Raw genomic sequence first — 24,490 nt, 5'->3', positions numbered from 1 at the left:
CCCTTTCCAAGTACCCCATCCTTGTAATACTATGCCTCCTTTCACATTCCCCCCTAATTGCCCCATAATGTCCCAAATTGCCAAATGATGTGATCTTGTAAGGCTACTTTCACATTTGCGTTGTTTTAGACCCGTCGCAATGCGTCGTTTTGGGAAAAAAACGCATCCTGCAAATGTGCCCGCAGGATGCGTTTTTTTCCCCATAGACTTGTATTGCCGACGGATCGCGACGTATGACCATATGTCGCGTCCGTCATGCACTGGATGCGTCATGTTTTGGCGGACTGTCGTCACGAAAAAGCGTTCAATGTAACGTTTTTTCGGACGTTGGATGCGCCATTTCCTACCGCGCATGTGCGGCAGGGAACTCCGCCCCCTCCTCCTCGGGACTTAGAATGGGCAGCGGATGCGTTGAAAAACTGCATCCGCTGCCCACGTTGTGTCAAATTTGCACAACGTCCGTTGGTACGTCGCGCCGACGCTTTGCGACGGCCGTGTACCGACGCAAGTGTGAAAGAAGCCTAACACAACCCTTCCGTTCCCTAGGCGCTATCATCTAAAATAACATGTTTCGTTTTTGGCTCCTCCATGGATCGCTTCCCCGTGTCCGAGGTCTCTGCTGCCTGTGCGGCAGCGGCAGCAGTGTGATGACATTAGCAGAGTGCTCACCTCATCACCCCACTGCACATCATGGCGAGGGCAGACTGGTGTTCTCCTGCCCCAGTCCCAGCACCACGCTGTTCAATTGTATTCGCATCTGAAAGAAGGAGCAGGCGCATGTTGATGTAGGGCCAAACTGGTGCGGGTAGAGTGACGGAGCACAGAATGGCAGTTCTTGCTTCTATTGAACCGCAACCAGGAATTTACCATCATTAATTTGCAAGGGATCACATGGCTTTGATTGATTTATCTTGGCATTCTGGAGGACCCTAATGGTGATTGCACAATTTCACTATCTATATGCTCACCAAGGGGCTTTTAGTCAACAATAGTGTGTCAAACAGTCCATGCACTTGGGGGACAAAATTGTTAAAAAATAAAAAATAAAAACTTTTGGAGATTGTGTTGCATAAATTTGTTAGGGTATTTCACTCTATCCATTACAAATGGTGATATCCGCTGTCAGAATCATCGGAAAGAATTTCCATGCTGTGGATTTAAAGTCAGCACGACTTGTCAGTATCCACAATTACTTTTTTTTTGCAGCATTTGGATAAGATTTGTTATGATCTCATTCACGTTGCTACTTCTGTATAATGCAGAGAATCTTCCCACATAATGGGAATGGAAAATTCACAACGTATCCTCCATATTTAATATGGGACTTTTTTAGGTTCATGTCACTTTAGATATAGGTATATTCTTCTACTGTATATGCAGAAACAAAAACTCTCTGAAAACAGAGGTCAGCAGAGTGCAGGCTGTTTATGGCAACCTCAAATATGGAGCAGATAACTGGGTGTTGTAAAACTTCCAGTATCCTGATGAGGAACTGATTGGGGATCTACCGGGAACATGAAATCACGATGACTCTTTGCTTTATTACAGTAATGCTAAAATGTGATAGAATGGTTTATGGGTATGCCAAATAGGCAGATTCTCCCATGATGGAGCCACGTCTTCATTGTCCATGACATTCCTTCCTGAATACTCCCATGTCCTATCAGGATTGCTACGTATCCAACCGGTTTATTCCCATTTACAAACATCATTTCTTAAATTTTTAAACAGGTTTATCGGGTTACTTCCATTACTTTTAGATTATTATTAAGAACTCCATACACATTACACAAATGTCAGCTGAATCTACCAATCTTGGCAAGCTCAGTTCACAGTCTAATTTGCCTCCCAACTTTCCCCCGGTAAGGGGAGATATGGATGTGGCATGCCCGATTTCAGGCTGGGTAAGGGGAGATATGGATGTGGCATGCCCGATTTCAGGCTGTTGATCTTTTGGTTCTCGGCAAGCTAAGCCGTCACCAGAAGAGTCTGGCAGCCCATGTCTCGTAGATTACACAAGGAGCACTCTCCTGTATGGGGAAGTCTGGAGGGATAGCTGTTGGCCAATCAATAGGTAAAATCATTGTGTGACTGACGGCTATCTATTGTGTATGGGACCCTGTAGAACTCTAGAACTCTTAGGCTACTTTCACACATCAGGTTTTTTGCATCAGGCACAATCCGTCGAATTTAAACAAAAAAAAAGGATCTGTTTTTTTTCCACCGGATCCGTTTTTTTCTCATAGAGTTGTATTAGCACCTGAGTGCGCCTGATGTCCCAACGTTTCATCCGTTTTTTGTCGGATCCGTCAAAAATAAATTTTCCGTCGGACGGAGAAAACGTCCAGAGCAACGTTTTTTCCGTCCCGTGCAAAACCGCACAACAACTGATCTGGCCGAAAACGTATGAAATACAGGTAGAAATGGCCGAATCCAAAATCCCCAGAATAGAACAGGGGGACATATCACTACGTTTGGGACCTATGTCCGGGAAGTAGGTATGATTGATTTATGGAGAGTTAGACATATTGGGGAAAGGACATACTCCTGCTACTCGCCAGCTCATGGTACTTTGTCTAGGATTGACTTGGCGCTGGGTAACTGTTTACTGGACACGATGGTAAGGGACGTGAGATATTTACCTAGGGCTCTTTCAGACCATAGTCCAGTTGAGGTGGAATTTCGGCCGGTGGGGACACGGATCGGGAGCAGGAAGGAGTGGAAGATTCACCCTAATTGGCTACACAGTATGGACTTGGAAAAGATAAAGAAGGAGTTGGTGGAATTTTTTGAGATTAACGAGGGAAGTGTAGATGTTCTTACAGTGTGGGAAGCCATGAAGGCGTACTTGAGGGGACTGCTGTTCAGGGATATTAGCAGGTGTAAGAGGAAATCAAGAGAGACAGAGAGGTTGGCGGTTGATGGGCTGAGGATAGCCGAGGATGAGATGGTAATAGCGGGTACTCCGGAAGCTGGGAGGAGGCTAAAGGCAGCTCAGAGTCAGTTGGAGGAGGTATTGCTCGGTAAGGCTGAAAGGAAGAGGGAATTAATGAATCTGGCTTTTTACCAGGAGGGCGAATCTGTGGGTCATTTGCTATCGATGGTGGCTTCTGCCCAGAGAAACACTTCCTTTGTTCATTCTTTGGTATCGGGGAGCGGTGTGGCTGTCTCTGAGACTTCAGAGATTTTGGACATTTTTGCGGATTTTTATGCGGACTTATATTCCTCTCAGGTAGATGGGTTGGTGGAGGACACGGTGGCGTTCCTTGAGGAATTGGAGCTCCCAAGGCTGAGTGACATAGATAGAGAAGATTTGGAAGCTCCCATCACGGAGGAGGAGTTGGGTCGGGCACTGCAGTCTATGGCTAATGGGAAGGCACCTGGCGTAGATGGATTTCCTGCTGAAATTTATAAAAACTTTGGGGAAGTGCTGATCCCTAAATTAAGGGTACTTCTGGAGGAGGCTAGGAGTGGCGGTCGTCTACCGGCATCTATGCGGGAGGCCATAATAGTGGTGATTCCTAAGGAGGGGAAGGACCCGACACAGCCGGATTCATATCGGCCAATCTCCTTGCTTACTACAGACGTTAAACTTCTGGCTAAGGTGTTGGCGATGAGGTTGACAAGTGTTATTTCTGGCCTGGTGCACTCAGACCAGTCCGGCTTTATGCCTGATCGGTCCACTGCGATCAACTTACGAAGGCTGTATACGAATTTGCAACTCAGATCCGACAACTGTGGCCAGAGAGTTATTGCATCTTTAGACGCCCATAAGGCATTTGATAGTGTGGAGTGGGGATATCTCTGGCAGGTGCTCCGGAGTATGGGGTTTGGACCGCAGTTCATATCCTGGATTCAACTAATGTACTCGATGCCGATGGCTAGGGTTAGGGTAAATGGGGAGTTATCACGGACCATACAACTGGCTAGAGGGACGAGACAGGGGTGTCCGCTCTCTCCTCTTTTGTTTGCTCTGGCTGTGGAACCACTGGCTGCTAAGCTTCGACGGTCTGATGAGGTGACTGGGTTTAAATATGGGATGATTGAAGAAAGGGTGGCGTTGTATGCGGATGACATTCTGCTATTTCTGGCTGACCCGGGTATGTCCTTGGAGGGAGCCATTGGGATTATTGAGCGTTTTGGATCGGTGTCGGGACTTAGGATAAACTGGAGTAAGTCTGTCTTGTTTAAGGTGGATGATGATGGTGGGGAGTCACTGGAGGATGGGCGACTGGAGGTGACTAGCCAATTTAAGTACCTTGGAATATGGGTATCTATGCCTGTTACTGACTACATACATAGAAATCTGACTCCAATCTTAGGTGTTCTTAAAGCGAAAGCGGATGCTTGGCTTAAACTGCATTTATCTGTGGTAGGTAGGGTGAATCTTATTAAAATGATTTTGATGCCAAAAATACTGTATATTCTTCATAATGCGCCAGTTTGGATACCACGCGGGAGATTTAGACAGATTAACTCTCTGTTCAGGAATTTGATATGGGGGAGACAGCATCCGCGTATCAAACTGGAGACACTTCAGCAACCCAAGGAAGATGGGGGATTGGCATTGCCTAACCCTGAAAAATATTTTCTTGCAGCCCAGAGTCAGCATCTAAAAGGCTGGGCGCATGAAGGGTCATCTGGGGCGGTACAGCGGCTGATGGAAGTGGTGACAAAAAGAAGGCCAGTGCTACAATGTTTGGAGGATGGATCCCTGGGGGCTCTGGGGAAATTATACCCGACTGTGTTGTTGATACGCAGGCTGTGGGGTAGGCTGAGACATATACGGGGGGTCACGGATTTGACTAGATTCTCACCGCTATGGCATAACAGCAACTTACAGGAGTTTGAGGCACTGGGGGTACTGACAGAATGGCAAGTCAAAGGGATTCAATACGTGTATCAAATAATTGAGCGAGGTGAATTGAAATCATTTTCCCAATTACAGGTGGAATTTGGTCTTGGGACTGTGGGGGAATTTCAGTATTTGCGGATGAGGCATGCTTTTGGAGCTCAGAGTAGAAACGGAGGTATTGGAATTCAGAGGGATATAGTACTGGAGTATGTGTGTAATGAAGGGACTACTGGGGGAGTCATATCTACTTTGTATAAAGATCTGTTGCACACTTTCCTATTGGGGTTTCCAATAATGGCGAGAGCTAAGTGGGAGAGGGATCTGGGTCCAATGGAGAATGAGACTTGGGAGTCGGTGCTAGAATGGGTCCCACGATTGTCACTGAGCGAACCGTATAGACTGTCACAGCTCTATGTGATACACAGGGTTTATAAGTCACCGATGGTGCTATATAAGGCTGGTTTGCGTGATGATTCTGAATGCCCGAGGTGTAAAACTGCAGATGCTGATATACTCCATATGATGTGGACGTGTCCGAGACTGGCTGCTTTTTGGGTGGTAGTTTTGAGTCGTATGGAAGGTGCGTATGGCTGTAAGGTGCCAAGGGATCCTATAGTGTGCCTACTGGGGTGTGTGGATGAGATTGGAGTGGATAACAACCTAAAGATAGCTATTGCCAGATTGTTATACATGGCTAGGAAGGTAATAGCTCGAAATTGGATTAGGGAAGAGCCGCTGTCAAGAGGAGAGTTCCTCCAGTATGTGAAGCAGGGCCTGACACTGGAAAAGGGGTTTTATAAAAAAAGAGGGAAAATCGAAATGTTCAATAAAATGTGGTCTCCGTGGATTGCTATGGGATAGGGGTATTATAGAGGGAGAGTTAATTAAGGTTCCTAATTAATGGTAATGTTAAATGTGGCTTATATTATTGGCCGAGGGATTAGATAGTATATTGGTCTAATGATGGAAGTGCTAAGCAAGGTGAGCTGCTTTGTTGGGTGGGGTTGGGGGGTGGTGGGATTGAAGGGGAATGTTTGAAGGGGGAGAAAAAAGCTTTGTATTGAAAATGAGAATGTAACATGTCATTTATCTTGTTATTCTTAATAAAAATTTATTTGAATAAAAAAAAAGAAATGGCCGAATCCGGGGACCGGATCCAGTTTTTAACAGAAATCATGCATTTTCCATTCTGGAATCTCTCTCTCTCAAAGTCACTGTATTCCCGGGTGAAAAACAAAAAACGGATCCGTCGCATCAGTTTTTCACTATTTGCGACGGATACATTTTTTATCAAATTTGCCGGATTGTGCCTGAAACAAAAAACCTGATGTGTGAAAGTAGCCTTAAGGTACCGTCACACTAGACGATATCGCTAGCGATCCGTGACGTTGCAGCGTCCTCGCTAGCGATATCGTCCAGTGTGACAGGCAGCAGCGATCAATCCCCTGCTGTGATATCGCTGGTCAGGGAAGAAAGTCCAGAACTTTATTTCGTCGCTGGACTCCCCGTAGACATCGCTGAATCGGCGTGTGTGACACCGATTCAGCGATGTCTTCGCTGGTAACCAGGGTAAACATCGGGTTACTAAGGGCAGGGGCGCGCTTAGTAACCCGATGGTTACCATCGTTAAAGTAAAAAAACAACCGCTACATACTTACCTACCGCTGTCTGTCCTCGGCGCTCTGCTTCTCTGCTCTGGCTGTGAGCACAGCGGCCGGAAAGCAGAGCGGTGACGTCACCGCTCTGCTTTCCGGCTGCCCGGCGCTCACAGCCAGACCAGAGAAGCAGAGCGCCGGGGACAGACAGCGGTAGGTAAGTATGTAGCGGTTGTTTTTTTACTTTTAGGATGGTAACCAGGGTAAACATCAGGTTACTAAGCGCGGCCCTGCGCTTAGTAACCCGATGTTTACCCTGGTTACCGGGGACCTCGGGATCGTTGGTCGCTGGAGAGCTGTCTGTGTGACAGCTCTCCAGCGACCAAACAGCGACGCTGCAGCGATCCAGATCGTTGTCGGTATCGCTGCAGCGTTGCTTAGTGTGACGGTACCTTTAGAGAATAATGTCACTGATCTTTTAGTGTGGGAGATAAAGAAAATGTATGGTTTGTCGGGAGCAGTGTCTTACGCATTCATCTGTTATCTCCTGCCCTTGGTCCTTGATGAAGATCTCTTCCTACAACATTCATACAATCTTTATTAACTATCACTCGCTGGGTTCAATGAACTTTGTAGTTTGAGATTCGATATCTAAGAGGGTAAAAAAAATCACTTTTAAACCATATGTAAAGTATTTTTGTCATTACACTAGAGTTCATTGATCTATAAACTGTAAATGTCTAGAATTCTGGTAGTCTATAGTAAATGATGATAGTAATGGTAGAGTAGATGTGTCGTACTATTGATTTATGGCATTGAATGAATATGTGTTAGGTAAGTTCCCAAGTCATAAGCAAGCTCTACAGGCTGCATCTCATTTGCTTATCATATTATTACGGTAAGTCTATTTGGCATTCCCAGGAACATGATATTTGCTGCCTGCATATTTTAAGCCTACTTATCATTTTTCCTCACCTTGCGCTTATAGCAAGTCTGATTATTTTAATGTTAGGGAAGGTGGCGGTATGGCTGAAGCTGGCAAATTACATCTTCATATTGTTTGTTGGATGTTACGCGATTATATCTTTTATCACAATAATCATGAAAGTACCCAAGTAATTATATAAAATTCTTATTAGAAAGAAATGAGTAAATCTGAAAAGTCCTGTGCCAGCCCTGCCAACATTCTACCTAATAGAACCTGTTTACGTCTTCTGGAGTATATGACTTGGGTGGTTCGCTTCATAAAATGACTTCGCACACAGAATATTTGAGGGGAATTTTTTTGTTTATAGCGTTTATTGCCATTTTTGGAATATTTAAATACACTGAATCCAGTTTTGTTTTTTTCTGTTGTTGTCTTTTTTCACTTTTGATATATATTTTTTTTAAATCAAACTTGGCACCCAAAACTTGGTTGTAAGGAATACTTGAACTTCAAGATCCTTTTTACAAATCTTAAAAAAATCATTAAAGAAGTCTCTGATGTGTTTGTTGTAGTAGTAATCCAGACATCATTAGTAGAGCACATAATATACATGATCCAATCAGGTTAGTGATGTCTTATAAACTGTGACCTAGTGATCTAATCTTACAGGGCCTTAAAGTCCCTTTACACAGGAAGAATCTGCTTGTGAGGAGCTCTGATCCCAAATGTAGCTGGTTGACCTACGCTCATTACACCTCCGTTTACATGAGGCAATCAGTATAGTTAGGGGAAGAATGATTGTTGTTATGACCATTTGTCCTCATACAGTTTGCCTATTCTCGGCAGCACATCCACTGTGTACATCTAGGGATGGTCTGTCTACAATCGATGATTCTTAGGCTTGCATAAAAGATATATTCATCTATTACAAGAGCGATTGCTACTTGGGCAGAAGAGTCATCGCATAGCTTTTTCATTTTAGGGTGCTCATTTAGTGATTGAGCGATCGTTAGAAAGCTTGTTTGCTGATTATCAGCTTGAGTAACATAAGTCGATCACCTGGCATATAGCCATTCGATGGATGTTTAATGGTCGCCGTTGGCAAGTGAAAATGAACCCTTACTGCCACTTTGCCAAACATCTGTGTCAAATGGGTGATCAATCACAATTTTGTGTTATCAATGTTAATTATGGTTTCATTTTATAGTGACTGTACTATAATAAGTATTTACTGGGTGGAGATCATTACATAAGTAATTGACATTAATTATTTATTCATAGGCTCAATATCAGAAGTCCACAAATGTTGTCTACCAGTCCCACCATGTGAGTAGGAACAAGAGAGGTCAAGTTGTTGGCACCAGAGGAGGCTTCCGCGGCTGCACTGTTTGGTTAACAGGTATGATCTGCCCAGTTTTACATGTAAATGTTAAGTATAGTAACTAGTGATGAGCGAGTGTACTCGTTACTCGAGATATCCCGAGCATGCTCGGGTGACCGAGTATTTATGACTGCTCGGAGATTTAGCTTTCATCACGGCAGCTAAATGATTTACAGCTACTAGCCTGCTTGATTACATGTGGGGATTCCCTACCAGCCAGGCAACCCCCACATGTACTCAGCCTGACTAGTAGCTGTAATCATTCAGATACCAGGATGAAAACTAAATCTCCGAGCAGTCATAAATACTCGGAGGTCACCCGAGCGTGCTCGGAAAACCCAAGCAATGAGTACACTCGCTCATCACTAATAGTAACACCTAAAAAGAAAGTGCTCCTAAAAACCAGGAGTGCTCTGCTCAGTTGATTGCTCCTGTGTTGTCTATGAGAGCTGCTGCCAAACATCTCTGAAAAAGTTGTCTGAAATCAATATACTGGTTCTTATTTCCCTATCACTTGAATGTGGTGAGAATCAAGAGGCAGGTTGAGCTGAGGTTACTCTAATGTGAATAGGTGACTTTATGTTCTTACATGCTATAAATGTAATCTATATAACCTTCATGGTTTGATCAATCTCAGGTTTGTCTGGAGCTGGAAAGACAACTTTGGGATTTGCCCTGGAAGAATACTTGGTGTCCCATGCTATTCCCTGTTACTCTCTCGATGGTGACAATATCCGTCATGGTCTGAACAAAAATCTCGGCTTCTCCTCCGAGGATCGGGAAGAAAACATTCGCCGAATTGCAGAAGTAGCAAAACTCTTTGCCGATGCTGGTTTGGTGTGCATTACTAGCTTCATTTCTCCTTATACCAAGGTAACAACCAATAGTGAGTCTATAATTGACCTAACCAGGGGCCTTAAGTCCCTTGAAATATATGGATATATTATTTTAAGGCTGGCCATTCACCTTTTAATTGTCCCTATTTTACTTATAGAGTACAGTACCTTTACCTATCCTCACATGTCTATCTTGGTAAATACTTTTACATTCTGGAGCCTACAACTCTTATTGTACCTCTTATTGTACTTATTGCTGTTTTGGGGTAATCCTTGACGCTGATCTCTCCTTCAAACCACATATCCAAGCCCTTTCCACTTCCTGCTGACTTCAACTCAAAAATATTTCACGAATCCGTTCATTCCTCAACCAAGAATCTGCAAAAACCGTAGTCCATGCCCTCATCATCTCTCGCCTTGACTACTGCAACCTCCTGCTCTGTGGCCTCCCCTCTAACACTCTCGCACCCCTCCAATCTATTCTAAACTCTTCTGCCCGACTAATCCACCTGTCCCCCCGCTACTCCCCGGCCTCTCCCTTCAGTCAATCCCTTCACTGGCTCCCCATTGCCCAGAGACTCCAGTACAAAACCCTAACCATGACGTACAAAGCCATCCACAACCTGTCTCCTCCATACATCTGTGACCTCGTCTCCCGGTACTTATCTACACGCAACCTCCGATCCTCACAAGATCTCCTTCTCTACTCCCCTCTCATCTCCTCTTCCCACAATCGTATACAAGACTTCTCTCGCGTATCACCCCTACTCTGGAACCCTCTACCACAACACATCAGACTTTCGCCTACCATCGAAACCTTCAAAAAGAACCTGAAGACCTACCTCTTCCGGCAAGCCTACAACCTGCAGTAACCACCGATCCACCAAACCGCTGCACGACCAGCTCTACCCTCGCCTACTGTATTCTCACCCATCCCTTATAGATTGTGAGCTTTTGCAGGCAGGGTCCTCACTCCTCCTGAACCAGTTATGACTTGTATTGTTTAAGATTATTGTACTTGTTTTTACTATGTATACCCCTCCTCACATGTAAAGCGCCATGGAATAAATGGCGCTATAACGATAAATAATAATAATAATACCATTCTTGTTCCTTTTCCTGGAAATATATGAAAAGAGTGACAATAATACTTTTCACCTTGTTGGATATCTCCCAATGCTGTCTAAAACAGTGTCACATTGGGTAGGGACATGCCTCGTTGACCAGAAGAATGGTGATGTCCATTCATATATTTTTAGAAAGAACAACAGAAGAAACGCACAATGCAGAAACGATCTTGTGGCATTTTTATTTTTTGCAGTAGGAAAGTATTTATTAAACTAGGCTTATCAGATGAGCTGTTTAAGCCTCCGTATTAGGGAACATACAGTAGACATTTTAATAGTGAGGATTCCATATTGTTTCAATAGGATCGTGAAGAAGCTCGTAAAATACATGACAATTCTGGATTGCCGTTTTTCGAGATCTTTGTGGATGCTCCATTATCTATCTGTGAAAGCAGAGATGTGAAGGGCTTGTACAAGAAGGCCAGGGCTGGAGAAATCAAAGGTATACTTTGAGGAACATGGACAATTTGTAGTAACAGTTTTGAATGTCTCCATGTACGTAGGAGTACACTGAATTGTTTGGGACTGCTCATTACTGAGATGCACGGTGTCACCATTTATTTGCAGGATTTACCGGAATTGACTCTGGATATGAGAAACCAGATGCCCCAGAACTGGTGCTGAAGACCAATCTCCACAGTGTAAATGAATGCATCCAGCAGATTGTGGAGTTGCTGCAGGAGCGGGTGAGGAAACTATAATATTGTGTAGCTGTATAATTGGCGGGGGTCTATATACTACAGGGACAGTTCTTATTGGATTTATGGAAAGGAGGATAGCCCCTATTCTCCCAGTGGGTGGTTTTGCTCAGCAGCCATCCCTGTATCAGTGTCCATACAGGTAAAGCTCTTACTTATTGAGCAGTATGCTCCACTGGGATCCTACATTTTTCTCAAAATGATAAATCAGCCAGCTCCTCTTGTTCTGAATCTATTTTATAACAAATAGTGTATACATGAAGATGTATCCTTCCTTACTTTCTTCTTGACTTACCATATCTCAAGAAGAGTGAAGCGGAATGAGCATCTTTGAAAAAAAAGTGATTTTTCGATACTGTGTTGGGAGCTTTTATGCTTTGATGCCTATGTTTGTCCTTCCAACAGTCATCATGTGAATTCCCACCTGTCGAGGATTTTGCTAGCCACAATGTATTGAGTTTGTATAGTGAGAAGTTGGAGTTCTTAAAGAAATTTGCAGGAGAGTAAAAAGTGGGAACATCTATATCTGGACTACAGCAATTATTATAACATAACTTGTGAATGCTGTAAGTGGTACATTCCTTTACCACTTTTGATGTCCATGTGTGAACTCAGCCTTAAAGCACCGCTAAAAAGCATTATGTTCTGGATTGCACACGGAAATCTAACAATTCTTAAGAGCTTATACAGTCTTTGTGCTAGCTGTGAGGCTAATCACTAATCAATGTGACGCTAGTCGCTACTCACGGACTTACCGTGAGGCAGGATAGTCAAAAGGTCGGGGTCAGTACCAAGAGGGCTCTTAAAAGTATAGTTAGGTAACAGTCTGAGGTCAGAGAATCAAGTAGTGGATCAAGACAAGTCAAACAGATGGTCAAAAAGGCAAATCCAAGGTCAAGAACGGAAATCAAAATACAACTCAGAGCAAACACAAATCACTAGAGCAAAGCAACAACCGGCAAACCTGGAGGAGATGCCACAGACCCATCCATATAGAATGGCTGAGTTGTCATTCCCAATGCTCACACCTCTGCCTCAAATTGGGCAGTAGAGCTGTCACTCACAAACCTGACAGCTCAGCAAGCCCTCGATCCCATATAGCAGCAGAGCTGTTATTCACAGCTTCCCTAGTAGAGATGAGCGAACATCGTTGGCTCCCTTCTTATTCAGCAAGCTATAGCGCTTACCGAAGAAGCTGCATTGGGAACCCGGCTAGGCTGTCCATGCATGTGTTGTGACTGTCACACAGCCGCGACACATGCAGCTGCAGTGCCAAACAGCTGAACATCGGGAGCGCTCCAGTTCCCGATGCAGCTTCTTTGGAAAGCGCTATAGCTTGCCGAATAAGGAGGGAGACAACGTTGTTCGCTCATCTCTAGCCCCTAGGACTCCATGAGTGGTGGTATAATAATATTAGCTACTTGGTTTAACAGGTACTAGGGACACTTCAGTATTCACTCATGTACAGGGATATGGTTCTCACCAAAAATGTCCCTTGGTTGCGTCCATGGAGTAGCTGCTGGCTGAGAAAGCGAGTTTACAGTAGAATAGTTTTATAGTTGTGTATAAACTAGAGGCTCTAAGACAGAGGTCCCCAACGGTTCTGACCTTGAGAGCCACATTCAGCTCTGAGAGAGGGTCGCGAGCCACATCCAGCCTTGAGAGAGGGTCGCGAGCAACATCCAGCCTTGAGAGAGGGTCGCGAGCCACATTCAGCTTCCGCCCCCCTTACAATAGTGGCAACCAAAGCCCCCATTATAGGCATAATGGTAACCAAAGCTTTTCCACAAAAATTAATCACCCCAAAGCAGTATACAAAGATTCAAAGTTTCCTACAAGACCCCCAATTCAGTATTCTCCTATCAACAGATGAACACATAGAAAAGTGACTTTACAAATAGGTGCAAATAAAAAGATGTATATGGTGGAAACAAAAAAAAAAAGGCACAAAGTGCTAAAAACAGGCGCAAATGCAATACTGAATCGTGCCCAAAGTGGCAGGGGAAGATTTTAATCTGTTGTGCTCAGTAATTGGTCTGTGTCATTGTCCGGACAACAAGACCTGATATTTATTTTACTAGCTTATGCAACGCCATCACATTCCGCAATGCTTAACAGACATCATCATTGCTGTCCCCACTGGGGCTCACAATATAAATTCCCTATCAGTATGTCTTTGAAGTGTGGTAGTAAAGAGGAGAACCCAAAGGAAACCCACGCAAACACGGGGAGAACATGTAAACTCCTTACAGATTTGTCTGGGTTTGAACCCAGGACCCCAGTGCAGCAAAGCAACAATGCTAACCACTGAGCCACCATACAGTGCTAACCCATGGGCCATAATACAGTGCTAACCACTGAGCCACCATGCTGCCAATCTATTTATATAATTGCCTTGTAATGTTTTCATTTCCTGTTCTGTCCAGATTTCACCGTATTCCAGAATTCCAAGCGGAGGAAGTTCACCGACCGCCATATTGGGACACCCAAGTGACGGGTGCCTCAATATGGAAACTGCTGCTGGTACCAGCTTATTGCGCGGTACCACCAGTGGAACACCGTCGCACCACACACACACACACACACTATACGCCGTATGCACCACACACTCACACTTTCATACACACACTCACACATTCACACTCACACACACACAGCCTCTTGTGCGCTACCACCAACGGAGCACTGTCACGAACACGCCGCCAGGATCAGCCGAATGATTCACTGACTGCCTCCATCTTTGTACAGGAGGAGCGCATGCAGTTTTAATGTGACCGCCACTATCTGTCTGCACAAAGATGGCGGCGGTCTGATTTACTGCTTCTGCTCGAATTCAGCGCAGGTGCAGTGAATCATTCGGCTGATCCCAGCAGCAGATGTGCGACGTGTCTACAGACAGAGGAAGCTGGTCACATTAAAGGGGTTTTCCCATGAACGAAAGTTCATTTTAAAAATTGACTGTGTCTGACCGTGTACGGGGCATACCACATCTCCTGGGCAGGGGAGGAAGCAAAAGATAATACTGTCATTACAGCAGGGGATCACAGTGGATTCATTTTGTGAGGTAAAATATTTCACTGACTGTTTTTAAAAAATATTTTACCTCACAAAATGTATCCTCTGTGATCCCCTGCTGTAATGTCAGTATTGTCTTTTGCTTCCTCCCCTGCCCAGGAGCTGTGGTATGTTCTGTACACGGCCAGACACAGACAATTTTTAAAATGAACTTTTGTTTTTGAGAAAACCCCTTTAAAAAGCAAATATCAACGCCAAAATGGCTCCTCCTAAAAAGTACAACAATGACAATGAAAGGAAAGCAGCAAAGGCACAACGTCAAAGACAACAAAGGGCAAATTAGACTTTTGAAGAGCAACAGCATCGCTGGGACAATAACAATGCCTATAAGCATAGGTGTCAAGCACATGAGTCCCCTGATGCAAAGTCATTTGATTATCACAGGATGCCATTAGGCAACAACAGCGCCGCATGCCTGCCCCCATCGTGACATTACCGTCCTCCCGATGTGATAGCATCGGGCCTTCATCTAGTAGATACATAATTAAAAATATAATAATCTATACAAAAAGAGATGTATTTGCAATGTCCCTGATACTAGATAATCTAGTGCCAGAATATATGAAACTAGAATGGCATTTACAGCTATATACAAGTCGGGGCAGATCGTGATCTGTATCTGCTGATCCTGAAGTGGCGGTAATGTTATGTACATGGACAGTTTTTGATATTACAATAGAAAAAGCAATAGCTATAGATGAAGATCCTGAACATTCTTATTAATGTGATCATCTCACAGTCAAAAACATTTCCATTGTTTCATCCATTGACTTTAAAACTACCGTACATGGATATTTGTTTGGACAAAAAAAATACATTTAATATTTTCGATGTACAGATCTGATAATCACCTAGATGTTATTCCTGTTGTTTTACTTGACTGTGATAGTATCTAGGAATTTTTGGTATTTGATCAGGTATCAAATTTCTTTTCTCCAGGAAATTGTCCCATCTGGAGCTGCAAAGGACATCCATGAATTGTTTGTACCTGAGAACAAGTTGAATCAGGCTCGGGAGGAAGCTGAAAACCTGCCCGCCATTGAGATCACTAAGGTAATAAAACTTCCGTCTACGGTGACCACGATCGATTATTATTTAAAGGCACGGTATGCTGAATCAGCAGTGATCATGAGGGAGACGCACCGAAACGTCTATATCACATGCCCAAATATATTGGGACACTCGTCTCCAATCACTGGATTCAGGGTTTTCCTTCAGTCCTATGGCTTCAGGTGTATATTGTCCAGCCCATCGCAGTCTGCCATTACTAACTTTTGTTTAGAAATGGGTCACTGTAAAGCTCTCACTGATACCAGCGTGGTCATGGAGTAGGAGCCACCGGTATAACAAGTCAATTTCTGAAATGTCTTCCCTAATAAACATTCCCCCATCACTTGTGATATTATTGAAAACTTGAAGTGTTCAAAGGACCTATAGGAACTCGCGCATGAAGTAGCAGACAATGTAAAGTTACAGAGCGGGACCCTCAAATGCTGAGGAGCACAGGCCCTGATTCATCAAGACGGATGATGCTCACTCCGGACGCGAGGAGACGTGTTGGGAGTCAGACGTTTCTCATTCATTAAGAAGCGTTTCTCTTTCATTAAGAGGCATGTAAGGAATAAGACTTCTGGCGTAATGAATGCCACAGCTATGACGACCTGTGGTGTCCCTCACCCCGGCTCCGGCAGTTTTGATGGAGCTGGTGAAACTGTGGTGAAAATGTCAAAAATTGCAAAAAAAATTGTACAACGCAGAGTCTCAACTTTCCAAAACGATTCACGCCAGAATTTAACTGCTTGGATGAATCTGGGTCGTAGTGCATAGTAGTTACCAACGCTCGTCTGGCTCCATAACTGAAGAGTCAAAACATCCTTTGGTATTAACATCAGCGCAAATTCTGTGCTTTGTGAGCTTAACTGCATAGGTTTCCAGCAGCTACATGCAAGCCTTAGGCCACACTCAGCATTTGGTCTGTATTTTATATCAGTATTTATAAGCCAAAACCAGGAGTGGGTGATAAATCCAGAAGTGGTGCATATGTTTCTATTATACTTTTCCTCTGATTGTTCCTCTCTGGGTTTTGGCTTACAAATACTGAGGTAAAATACTGACCAAATACTGAATGTGTAAATGTGGCCTTACATCACCAAGCACAATGCCAAGAGTTGAATGGAATGGTGTAAGGCACACTACTACTCAAATCACACTTTTCTATCATGCAGTTTGATGGACGAGACTGAGTTTGGCGAATACCTGAAGAACATTACCTGTCCAATTGCATTATGCCCTTTTCTGTTGCATGACTGTGCCCCACTGCACAAACCAAGATCCAAAAAGACATGGTTGAGAGAGTTTGGCATGGTGCACAGAGCCCGGACCTCAACCCCAGATTATGAGCATGGTCCTTTCGTATGAGCCTACAAATGTTCTCCCTGATGAATGGACAAAAAACCTTCCCTGAAAGGTGCATGCTGTTATAGCTGCAATGAAGGGACTGACTCCACATTAATGATTTAAAATGGGATTAATACCGGATGTAGGTGTAATGTGTAGATGTCCCAGTACTTGTCTACATGTATCCTATATCCACGTGTTAAACAGAGTGTATGGAGTCCCAGAGCTGGACCTATGTGATGTTAAGTAGTGATCATAGGCCAAGAATTTGTCTAGATTTTATATTCCTACATTATAATAGGAACCCAATTATAACCAGTAATACAATCACTGTCTCCTCACCCTGAAAATATTGTTACTAGACACCAATAAGTAACACTCAAAAGCTCAGAGATGAAACGAAGGCTGAAGTTTTCGTGTTCTTCTAAGTGGAGGACCTTTAAAGAAAATGGTGCGTTATACTGATAGTTTCTAATGATAGATTAGGGAAAACATAATAGTAAGTAACATGGCAGCGGGTTTAGTAGTCCTCTAGTGATAATCTACTGATGACTAAACAGTGATTTTTATATAAACTACAGTAAGCGGCCCAGTAAGTGACACATTGCTGGAATCAGGGTCTCCGTCCCTACATAATGCTACTTTCAAATTAGGTGGCAAAAACCTGTTGTCAGATTCCCTTTAACTTATAATATTTAACAAAACGTTCCGTGGTGTAAATGTGATTTCATGTGTCTTTACAGCTGGATCTCCAGTGGGTCCAGATCCTGAGTGAAGGTTGGGCCACCCCACTGAAGGGCTTCATGCGGGAGAGGCAGTATCTACAAGTTCTTCATTTTGACACCCTTATAGATGGTATGAATTATTTTATATTACGTTCGTTAGGCCCTCATGTTAGAAATGTCTTGTTCTAAAAAAGGTTTTCTGAAGGTTAGATTGCTGCCGGAGATGTACAGTTATAGGAGCACAATGACCCATGTATTATGTCTGGCTCAGAGCCTGCGGACTGTGCATGTAGCCCTGCGTCATGCCCCATCCCCTCGGGCCCTGCACTAAACATGACACAGGTATCAGATCTGTCTGGAATGCTTATGTCCGGAGGATCCGTCTCCTCTCCTGACTTGTCTGCTTTACTATATAATTCCCCGTGACGGTACAATTGTTTTGGATCTTTTTATTCCCCATTTAACCTTGTGGTGGCCACGTTCCTCTGCCACGCCTTTTGGACATAAATTGTGTATATCCTGTGTCTTTACAGAGTTGTTACTGATTGGACGGTGTCAGTGTATGCCGAGATACATTACACCAAGTGCTCCATTAATATATGCATTTCCAGGAGGAATAACAGGGGAACAACACAACACAGAGGAAAGCTGCCCCGTGTTATCTGGGAGATGCATAACAATTTTCTATAGATCCACCATTGTTGGCCGTCACATACAAGAAACAGATCGCAGTAAACTTAAAGGGGTTTTCCCATAAAGTACACTTCTCACCCAGCCGCAGATGATACATTTATGACTGCTGAGACCCCACTTATCTTGAGAATGGGGGTCACCAAGTCCCGTTTGTTAGTGTGCTGGTACTGCACATGCCTGATGACGGCTCCATGCACTTCTATGGAGCAGACGGTGGTGGCGGAGCTGCCATTTTAGTGGAGGTGCCCTCCGTTCTCAGGATGGGTGGGGGTCCTAGCAGGAGGGTGATATCATTCAGAAAGCCTCTTCTTTCAGGTTATAATTAGTTGGCTTACTAAAAGGGGTTGTCCGGCCATACAGTGTTGATGATCTATCTGCAGGATACGACATCTCATCAGTAATAGATCAGTGGGGTTCGGACACGCAGCGACTCCCCGATCAGCTGAGGTTTGTTCCAGCACCAGATGATGCTAACGCTTTGAATGAAGCCAAAAGAGCAGCCATCTAGATGGGAGATCAGGTGCCGGTCTTCCCCTGATCTGCTATTGATGACCCATCCTGTAGATAGTCCATCACTACCATATTCCTGGACAGCTCCTTTAAGGTCCCCATGTTTGTTCAGCTCGTCGCCATCTCTCCCATACATCAAATCACATAGCTCGGCCTACATGTGTCGGCCATTTCTCGGCAGTGGCTTATGAACCTCAGGATCAGTCACTGGAGTTCCCACCTTCCGGGTCCTTTTCCTCCCCAGGATCATCTGTTGGGGGAGTTGGGAGACCTCCATACCCATTAGACTGCCATCTGTTTCTGCCGATCTCTACAGGTTTGGCCGGCTCTAGTCTCACGTGTATGGTGGCCACTAGTAATGATCCGCATGATTCAGGGAGATGAATATTGGGCAGAATGAATTGAATCCCAGACGTTGTGCCACTTCCATGGATCGCAGGTTTCTTGTGCGTGAGCCTTTCTACTTAGGGATACCATGAATGGTTGTGTTGTGATTTATCAAACTGCGCTTCTCTTTAGATGCGAGGCATAACTCAGACTTAACATTCGCAAAGTCTCTTGGTGAGTTATTTTGTGTGAAGAGCATTAGTTCCGAATCATCTAATTACTAAGATTTATCTTCAATTTTCGCTACAATAATTTAGTGCTGCCGGTAAGTAAATGGCAGCCAATGGTTGTACTGGTTTGCACTTATGGGAAAGTCAATATTTGAACTCCAATGAATTATACGGAAATGTTCTATAAGTGCAACCCACCTAATCCTAAAGGATTGGAATACCATGCTATACACAGACGAATCAATGTCCTCAGCGCAGCGGATAAGAATGCCCCAGTGTCAGTGTGTGGCTGGTACAAAAACATCATGAGATTAGGTTTCTAAATTTTACTAGAACTGAAATCTTTGTGACCTTTTTGGAAGAAATGTACCATCCATAAACTGATTTCATAAGAATGACGTATCAAGAATAATTGCCTGTTATTATATGAATGGTATCATTGTCTACTTTTTGATTAACATTGGCCGTTTTGTTATCAAAATCAGTATTTTTCTAGTCTGTGGTATGTAGAAGAAAATCCCTATAGCAAGGAAACTGTCAACAAGCAGGCCGCTTTCACACTGTGTGCCACAGCGGGCATATAAGGTTTCTGTTTAATGGCGTTCATTACCCACAGGCTCGCATCTTAAGAAACTGTATATGCTTCGACATGGAATAGTGCAGTAATAAAATTGTCCTGACAAGACATAAACACTTTTTAGGCCTCAATCTAATCAAATTAACATATGTAGTATAAACTTTCCTTAACATACAGCAAAGAAACCCTGCAGACACAAGGCTGGAAAAACCTACATTTTATAATATGTATTTGGGCTGGTTTAGAGGGACTCTGTCACCTGAATTTGGAGGGAACAATCTTCAGCCATAGGGGCGGGGTTTTCGGGTGTTTGATTCACCCTTTCCTTACCCGCCGGCTGCAAGATTGCCTTGTGCAGGCATGTACTACGGAGGACAGAGAATGAACTTCAATCCAATATTGCAGCCAGCATACAGCCAGCGGGTAAGGAAAGGGTGAATTAAACACCCGAAAACCCCGCCCCTATAGCTGAAAATTGTTCCCTCCAAATTCAGGTGACAGAGTCCCTTTAAAGGGAATCTGTCATTCTATTCCCCCATCCCAAATGTGTGTAGTTTATAAGAATGAAAGTGATCCAGACCTTTTATTAAGCGGATCCACCTTTCTGTTACAGAAAAATCCACTTAAGAAGCCAATGAGTCTGGAAGTGCTCTGGGCGGGCGGCTATATTGTTAGCCTAACTCCGCCCTCCGCTGGGTGATTGACAGTTAGCACTGCTAGCACTGCTGCGGCCTCCAAGCTCCATTGTCAGCCTCATTCTGTCCTCTAAGTGATCGACAGGCTGCAGCACTGCTGTCCATCACCTAGTGGAGGGCGGAGTTAGGCTAAGAATAGAGAGTGAAGCCAATAAGTCTGGAAGTGCTCTGGGCGGGACAGCTATATTCTTAGCCTAACTCCGCCCTCCACTGGGTGATTGACAGTTAGCACTGCTAGCACTGCTGCTGCCTCCAAGCTCCATTGTCAGCCTCATTCCGTCCTCTAAGTGATCGACAGGCTGCAGCACTGCTGTCCATCACCTAGTGGAGGGTGGAGTTAGGCTAAAAATGGAGAGCGAAGCCAAGGAAGTGGAAGTGCTCCATGCTGGCCAGAGCACTTCCATTTATCATTTACTTATCACTTCTAACATGGATTCACTTGTGTTCTTATACCGTATACAAATGTAAGCGCTATAGGAGGGGTAGAAAGAGATACAGATTCCTTTTTAAGTACTAGAGACGCACACTACTCTCAGTTCTATCATCAGAAGCTAACCTGCTTGTTGATGGTTTCCATGTAACAGTCGTTGCTTTTTCTTTGCACTGAGTAAGTAGCCAATGTTAATCAAGGGTGTGACTTATAAATGTCTAATCACCCTGCTCCGTCCTTCAATGAATATGTGTCACTGCTGATAATACTTGTCAGTGGGACATTTACAGTGTGTGGTGAGGAGGGGGTGGCGGGACCCCCGGGATTATCCATAAGGTAACCTCACACTGTAAATGCTGCCTGCTGATTAGCGCTGCGCTGCATGTAATCTAAATGGTAAGACTGCTAATTAGAAATACTGCTCGTTAATGTCTCTCTGTTTATGTGCTTATGACAATGTCTATTTTATTTCCAGCATTCTGGCAGGTGAACTCGTAGTAAAACAATTCAGCTCCTTCCTAATCACCGGTCCCGATAAATATGCGCTGATCAGCAGACAATAAGCCGAACGCGCTTTCACTGGCTGATCATATCATTTACGTTGTCCTATGAATTATCATTGTCGGCAGCACATTTCCTTATGTAATCAGGGGATGTGCTGCCGAGAACAGACACCAGGCATGCTGTATGGGGACAGAACGATGGTCCCGATACAGTTTTGTGAACAAGGCCATAGATGAACAACGATTGAATTATATTTCTGCCCGTTGAATTAGACCCTTTGAAACGTGCATGCAATAGTCCTTGAGGGTTACTTCTCTTCCGACCCGGCACTGTACCAGCATGGTCGGTGCACTGTACCAGCATGGTCGGTGCACTGTACCAGCATTGTCGGTGCACTGTACCAGCATTGTCGGTGCACTGTACCAGCATTGTCAGTGTACTGTACCAGCATGGTCGGTGCACTGTACCAGCATGGTCGGTGCACTGTACCAGCATTGTCGGTGCACTGTACCAGCATTGTCGGTGCACTGTACCAGCATTGTCAGTGTACTGTACCAGCATGGTCGGTGCACTGTACCAGCATTGTCGGTGCACTGTACCAGCATTGTCGGTGCACTGTACCAGCATTGTCAGTGTACTTTACCAGCATTGTCGGTGCACTGTACCAGCATTGTCGGTGCACTGTACCAGCATTGTCGGTGCACTGTACCAGCATTGTCAGTGTACTTTACCAGCATTGTCGGTGCACTGTACCAGCATTGTCGGTGCACTGTACCAGCATTGTCGGTGCACTGTACCAGCATTGTCAGTGTACTTTACCAGCATTGTCGGTGCACTGTACCAGCATTGTCGGTGCACTGTACCAGCATTGTCGGTGCACTGTACCAGCATTGTCAGTGCACTGTACCAGCATTGTCGGTGCACTGTACCAGTATTGTCGGTGTACTGTACCAGCATTGTCGGTGCACTGTACCAGCATTGTCGGTGCACTGTACCAGCATTGTCGGTGCACTGTACCAGCATTGTCGGTGCACTGTACCAGCATTGTCGGTGCACTGTACCAGCATTGTCGGTGCACTGTACCAGCATTGTCGGTGCACTGTACCAGCATTGTCGGTGCACTGTACCAGCATTGTCGGAGCACTGTACCAGCATTGTCGGTGCTGTGTCTCTTGGCGGTCACATAGGTTCATAGTTTTTAAGGTTGAAGGTAGACATAAGTCCAAGAATTTCAGCCTATAACCTAACATGCAAAAATAATCCTTGAGGCGGACGCTGACTGCCCCACATTAGGGTAAAAATTTCTGACTTCACAGACAGCAAACAGACTAGTTTCCTGGATCACCGTCCCTGCTATGTTTTGCTTTATAAGCACTGCAGACAATCACTTTCTGCTGATTGGCTGCAGCCTTCACAGTTATGATGGAATTGTGAACGGCTGCAGCCCCTGAAAGACTGCAGTACCCGTATGACATAACAATGTCACATGACTGCTAGGAGACACAGCACCAACAATGCTGGTACGATGCCAGCCAGTGAGAACACTATGTGCTTTTTTTATTTTTTGGGGACTTTAGCATAAAAAGGTTGTTCTTTACTGGACATCCCTTTATAAAGGGAGCCTGTCAGTAAGATCATCTTTCACAATGCAATTATATTACAGGTCTCCCGATCCTCCTGAGCAGCGTTTTGGTCTGAATGGCCGACGCCGATGTTAGGTTTTGAGAGAAGTTTCTGCTGAGCGGCTCTTTATCTGTCATCCTCCCACCAGGCTCAGCATGCCCCATATGTCTTTGAAATCTTTAAGATTTTTGCTGCAGACTTTGCAGTTTATGTAGTAAGATCCCTGTGACGCTGAGTCACTTCTCACGGAAAAGCTATGACTATGGATAGTCAAGGAGTTCGTGGTCAAGAGCTAGGAGGGTATGTCATAAACCGAGAGAAGAGAGAAAGGCGTAGTCAGGTCACAGTCCGGGGGCAGAAATCCAAGGTCAGAGTGCGTCAAGGCGAAAGGGATAATACAAACAGGTAGTCAATAGGCAAATCCATGGTCCAGCAACACAAGATCAGAATATCTGAATTCAGAGCACAAAGCACAGAGAAAACACCACACTACGACTGTCAGCTCTCTGGGAGTGACAGCTTAGTAACATAGCTAGGTAATTATTAAGAACAGGGAACACTTGAAGTAAGCTCAGCACCTCCCAGTCTCAGATTGGACAGTTAGGCTGTCAATCAAAGTACTGAAAGTTCAGCACGCCCCTGCACTAGATTGAACGAATGAGCTGTCAGTCACTGCGTCCAAGACACACTGAGCGTTGCAATCATGACAATCCCCATCAATTAAAAAGGGCAAAGCACAGCTGCAAGTAATTTAGTACCAGCTATAGGGGCTGTAAAGGTAGCAGTCACACCATGGTGCATGAGGGGCACAAAGTCCCATCTATGAAATGAGAAGACACCAGTGCCATCAGTGGCTTTTCGTAGATGGACAAACCCTGTTATATATATTTATTCAATGAACACACAGAAAAAATATAGAAACACTGAAAATGGGTCCCACTTTTACTAACCCCCCCCCCCCCCAAAAAAAAAAATGGGTTGACAATTAGTAGAGTCTGATTTCTCTTACCGCCGTTATCACATGAGTGGCTGTCCTTATGATGGATGGATGTGCCAAATTCACTATCTCGGGAGCCAATGTCTCTCTGTCCTGGTACACACATGACCTCCATATGCCCTAATAGGACACTGAGTAAATGCGCTATAATAATAAATAATAATAATAGTATGAATGTGGGCTGTCCTAAAGAGACGTCTTTAATTAATAAAACAAGCAGCCACCACTAGGGGGAGCTCACCACTCACTATACCGGCAGGGGCATATTTAATACTAAATTAATGGAT

At 44.4% G+C, this 24,490-nt stretch overlaps 1 protein-coding gene across 2 annotated transcripts in view; it reads left to right on the top strand.

Moving 5' to 3' along the window:
* Window positions 1-24,490, top strand: part of PAPSS2 (3'-phosphoadenosine 5'-phosphosulfate synthase 2) — a 94,178-nt gene that overhangs the window by 53,129 nt on the left and 16,559 nt on the right. Inside the window, exons 2-8 of one of the 2 annotated variants that reach the window (XM_069753523.1) lie at window positions 8,660-8,777; window positions 9,397-9,632; window positions 11,026-11,164; window positions 11,290-11,408; window positions 15,435-15,548; window positions 17,636-17,747; window positions 19,340-19,381. In XM_069753523.1, coding sequence (XP_069609624.1) covers window positions 8,660-8,777; window positions 9,397-9,632; window positions 11,026-11,164; window positions 11,290-11,408; window positions 15,435-15,548; window positions 17,636-17,747; window positions 19,340-19,381 — 880 coding nt within the window. The remainder of the gene's footprint in view (window positions 1-8,659; window positions 8,778-9,396; window positions 9,633-11,025; window positions 11,165-11,289; window positions 11,409-15,434; window positions 15,549-17,635; window positions 17,748-19,339; window positions 19,382-24,490) is intronic. The other variant, XM_069753524.1, reaches the window with a different exon arrangement.

Source organism: Ranitomeya imitator, chromosome 2 (assembly GCF_032444005.1).
Source record: "Ranitomeya imitator isolate aRanImi1 chromosome 2, aRanImi1.pri, whole genome shotgun sequence".
Classification (NCBI taxonomy): domain Eukaryota; kingdom Metazoa; phylum Chordata; class Amphibia; order Anura; family Dendrobatidae; genus Ranitomeya; species Ranitomeya imitator.
The sequence above is the reverse complement of the archived record's forward strand: the minus strand, read 5'-3'. Positions and strand labels throughout refer to the sequence as shown.